The 3,867-nt window shown below is 47.2% G+C and overlaps 1 protein-coding gene across 1 annotated transcript; it reads right to left on the bottom strand.

Annotated features, from left to right (window-relative positions):
• Positions 1-680: 680 nt before the first annotated feature.
• hoxb13a (homeobox B13a) lies at positions 681-2,623 on the bottom strand. The gene is made up of 2 exons (XM_042504563.1): positions 1,909-2,623; positions 681-928 (listed from the first exon to the last, which is right to left on the bottom strand). Exons 1-2 carry the CDS (start codon positions 2,621-2,623, stop codon positions 681-683), a joined length of 963 nt encoding a protein of 320 aa, XP_042360497.1.
• Between the last annotated feature and the right edge of the window lie 1,244 nt (positions 2,624-3,867).

Below are 3,867 nucleotides of genomic sequence, written 5' to 3'. Positions count from 1 at the left end.
CTGTGGAATGACAGTAAGAAATGGATCGCGTTACTGCGGTGATGTTCCAGAGGGTGGCCTGATCCAAATATGAATTCACAGTCTCATAAACACGTTTAATCTGCACGAGAAATCCGAATCCTCCCGCGCTGTTTGCATCAATTTACAGACGCTGCTGTGAACTAAATGCGGATTTGTTTGCGCATTTTACGCACACATTACGCGCACGAATCCAAAGTTACCAGATGCATTTGGAGATATAAGACCTACTGGAGACTACATCGGGATTAAAAGGGTTTATTAAGTGTTGCACTATACTTTGATTACTGGTTTACAGGCGTTATAAACAATATGGACAGCATAATAGTGTGTTTCGGGCTATAGGCTACAGGGCACGGAGAACACTGACACACAGTAAAACACAGACAGCAGACAGGACAGTTACATGAAAGCAGGCAGGAAGGTGCTGTATTTACAGGATGCCTCTGAGGACACTGTTTGGTTCTTTTTTTTAATCTTATTTTGTCCCTTTTTGCGTATTTTCTTCCATTAGTTGACGCACGCGGGTACGCACAGTCCATCAAAAGTACCACGTGGTTTTATTTCCACATATTTTTTAAAAATTTCTCTCAGTTCATTATTAACTCATAACACGCAAACACACCGAGATCAATATAGTCCAGAGCGCAGGAATCTGCATGCTACGGAGCGCTGCTTTTCACTTTGGCCACGAACTTTTTCTCCTTGACCCTCCTGTTCTGGAACCAGATAGTGATCTGCCGCTCCGACAGGTTGGTGGCGGCCGAAATCTTCCTCCTCTTGTCCTTTGTGATGAATTTGTTGGCGGCGTACTCTTTCTCCAGTTCTTTGAGCTGGAGTTTGGTGTACGGTATCCGCTTCTTCCTGCCCCGGCGGAACGGAGAGCCGTCGTGCTGGTGCGCCACCACATCTGTGAAATTTAACAAAAACGGACAAAAAGAAGGCGGTCTGAGGCTATAGCGGGACACACTGCTCGGGTTCTAAAGTGCAATACAGACTACAGTGTGCTGTGTGGCATTGAGTCCCTGCATCTTAAATGATGTGGACATGGACGTTCTGCTTGGAGCTGATTGGGCATCCGTCCTACGACACAGACAGACAACATGGTGGATGTATGCAGGCAGCACTGCCATGCGGCTGCAAGCTGAAGCTGACCTTCTGTCCCCAAATAGTGTGCACACATTTGCATGAAAAAAGGCACAAAAACCTCCTTGAATTTTCATTGAGTAATAGATTTTTCTTATATTGCATGTCCCTCTGTGTAATAAAAAAACAAGGATATATTTAAAAACACCCTTCTTAAAATCCCACAAATGATTGTGCTAATGAGGGTCCATAATTAATCATTTTATGCCACGTGTTATACCTGTGTTTTAACAATGCTACATGAGCATTAGTCACCCAATAATGAGCTCATTATCAGGTTAACAGATGAGTTACACGATACTACACAACACATGACCTTATAATTAATAAACGGCCCTTCACGGGGGAACACGAGGAGGCGGAGTAAAACTAAATAACAGTAACAGATATGAGCGCACAATTCATCTCTCAGTCATCATACTCTGACGCGCTCCAAACAGCTTGTCTTATTTTGCGCATCAGCTGTGCAAAACGCAGTCAGGGCAGATGTGGTTGTTTGAGCTTTGATTAATAGCCACGAGTCTCTTAGCTTATAAATCCATTGTAGGCAGAACTCACCATATTAACTATACAGCTTTATTCCAAATTTATAAAGACTGGAATTGATTATCAGGGCATATTAATCATGTCATCAAAACTGTTATTTTAAAAGTCTGTCATTTCTTCCTCATGTCATGTCACACCATTCTGCATAGAAAAGTCTTTTTACACACGTTTTAACTTGGAATAAAAACTGTGTCTTACCAGCCAGAGCGGACTTCCAGAGGTGTCCGGCTTGTCCCTGGTCCTTGGAGCAGTACATCTGTCCTCCCCAGCCGTTGGTTAGAGCCCAGGGCTGGTAGCTGTCCATGGGGAGCAGGGTGTCATGGCGCGGCTCTCCGGTGCCCAGCGTTTGGACCACCGACACGTCCAGGTAGCTGGCCATGGACTGGTACGGGCTCGGGTAGCCGTGGTAAAAGGCGAACTCTTTGGCCCGGTGGTTCGGGTATTCATCTGAGTTCACCGTTGTGTCCATATACTGGGAGCTGAGCGCGGCTCCCGCCGCCTGGGTGCAGGACTTGAGAGAACCCCGCCCCATCCTGCACGGATAGTAGCCGTTACCAAAGTAGCTGTACGGTAACGCGGTGGCGGCCGAGGAGCTCTGGTGCGGCACGGCTGCCGCCGGACACGGTCCAGCCGCGCATTGCTTCCCCGAAGACGCGCCTGTCTCGCTGGAGCCTGACGCGGACACGTCCACTGTGGAGTAGCCTGCTGAGGAGTGCACCAGACCGGACGGGTGGCCGCCCAGAGCAGCCGCGGCGGCCGAGTGCGCCATAATGTTGCGGCACTGGCTAGCGGCGAAGTTGCCGCTGCCCACCAGCCCCTCCATGTTTTTGTTCAGGTCGTCCAGGTTGTTGTCATACACAAACATTACCGTTTCCGCTGGCCAGCGAGGGTTTAGAACCAAGGAGGCTGTCATAGGCGCTCCTTTCCCGGTCTGGCCTCCGTTCCTCTCACACTCTGTCCGGTCCTGCGCGCTGAGCTGCTACATTGGCTGTACGAGGTGAACGGATGCGCCTTTCTTCTTTTCTTAATGCTGGTTGTGCTGCTCACACACAGCTCAGGTCATTCACATGAGCCTTCACGCGCACTGTCATAGCACGCGTGTGCTGCCTTGCTGCACCGTTTAGTGACGGTGCTCGCTCGGAGGCAAAGACTCCCGGTAACCGGCCGGACCTCCGGTTACATCCCAGCCGCAGCCTTGACGCAACAAGCCCCCGGGACAAGGAGAGGAGGGAGGGCGCTTGTCCATTGGATGAGACCAGATGGTCACGTGACGGGGCAATAGAAAAAAAAGAAGTGGAAGAAGAGACTTGTTGGGGATTGTCAGTCAAAGAAAATATTTTTATGAGGCTCGAGCTGTGGCACGAGAAGAGCATGAGCTCCGTGAGGCGGTTCAGCTCCCTGAATGCGCCGCTTGTCCTCGTGCAGCTGCATTATGTCAAAGTCAGTCTGTGATCTCCTGTGGCTGAGCACTGATACTATCTCTGAGACAATAAATAAATAAATAAATCAGTTGGATAGACATGGTTTGTGTTGTGCGTAAAGACGCCCATGGAACGCACGTTTATGCAAACGATGTTTCCAGAACACTGATCAATTTCTGTAATTCATGTGCGGTGAATATTGTCTTTTGTCAACAGTAAGTGTGAATACACCTGCAGTAGTCACAAGGAGGGATACATGAAGTAAATTAAAAGTCCTCTGACATTGAAAACAAAAAATATATATAAATCCTAATGACTTCTGTGAATATTAGCCTTCGTTTAGATTTTTGAACTCCTGTGTAAAAATATTAAATATTACATAGAGTTCTGGACCTATTTAAAGACTTCTATCCGGCGCTGCCAAATGTATGAAAAAAAGTTTATCGTTATCATAAAAGTACTGAAAAATAAAAACATACCAGAGTTTTAAAAGAAACATTTGCTTATTAAAATAATTGTACCCGCTTGGACATTTCTCAGGCTGAATTTATGTGCGCTTTTAGTCTGTCCCGCTCTCACACCATCTGACTGCAGGAAGGTGAAGGGGATTTATGGAAGGGATTTGGAGGTCTTAAGATTTGAGAAATATGGCTTTGGTTCAAAGCGCCTCGGAAAGGTTTTTTCACGGCACTTCTGAGCCGCGTTATTTGCGTAATCATTTCACTGGCTGCTTATG

Source organism: Plectropomus leopardus, chromosome 17 (assembly GCF_008729295.1).
Source record: "Plectropomus leopardus isolate mb chromosome 17, YSFRI_Pleo_2.0, whole genome shotgun sequence".
NCBI lineage: Eukaryota > Metazoa > Chordata > Actinopteri > Perciformes > Serranidae > Plectropomus > Plectropomus leopardus.
Note: the sequence above shows the minus strand (reverse complement) of the source record. Positions and strands in the feature narration are given on the sequence as shown.

Bases quoted from the DNA above. Each gene is read 5' to 3' on its own strand.
- hoxb13a (XM_042504563.1), bottom strand. From the start codon at position 2,623: ATGACAGCCTCCTTGGTTCTAAACCCTCGCTGGCCAGCGGAAACGGTA. The intron at 929-1,908 runs GTAAGACACAGT...TAAATTTCACAG, and splicing joins CTGGAAGTCCGCTCTGGCTG to ATGTGGTGGCGCACCAGCAC.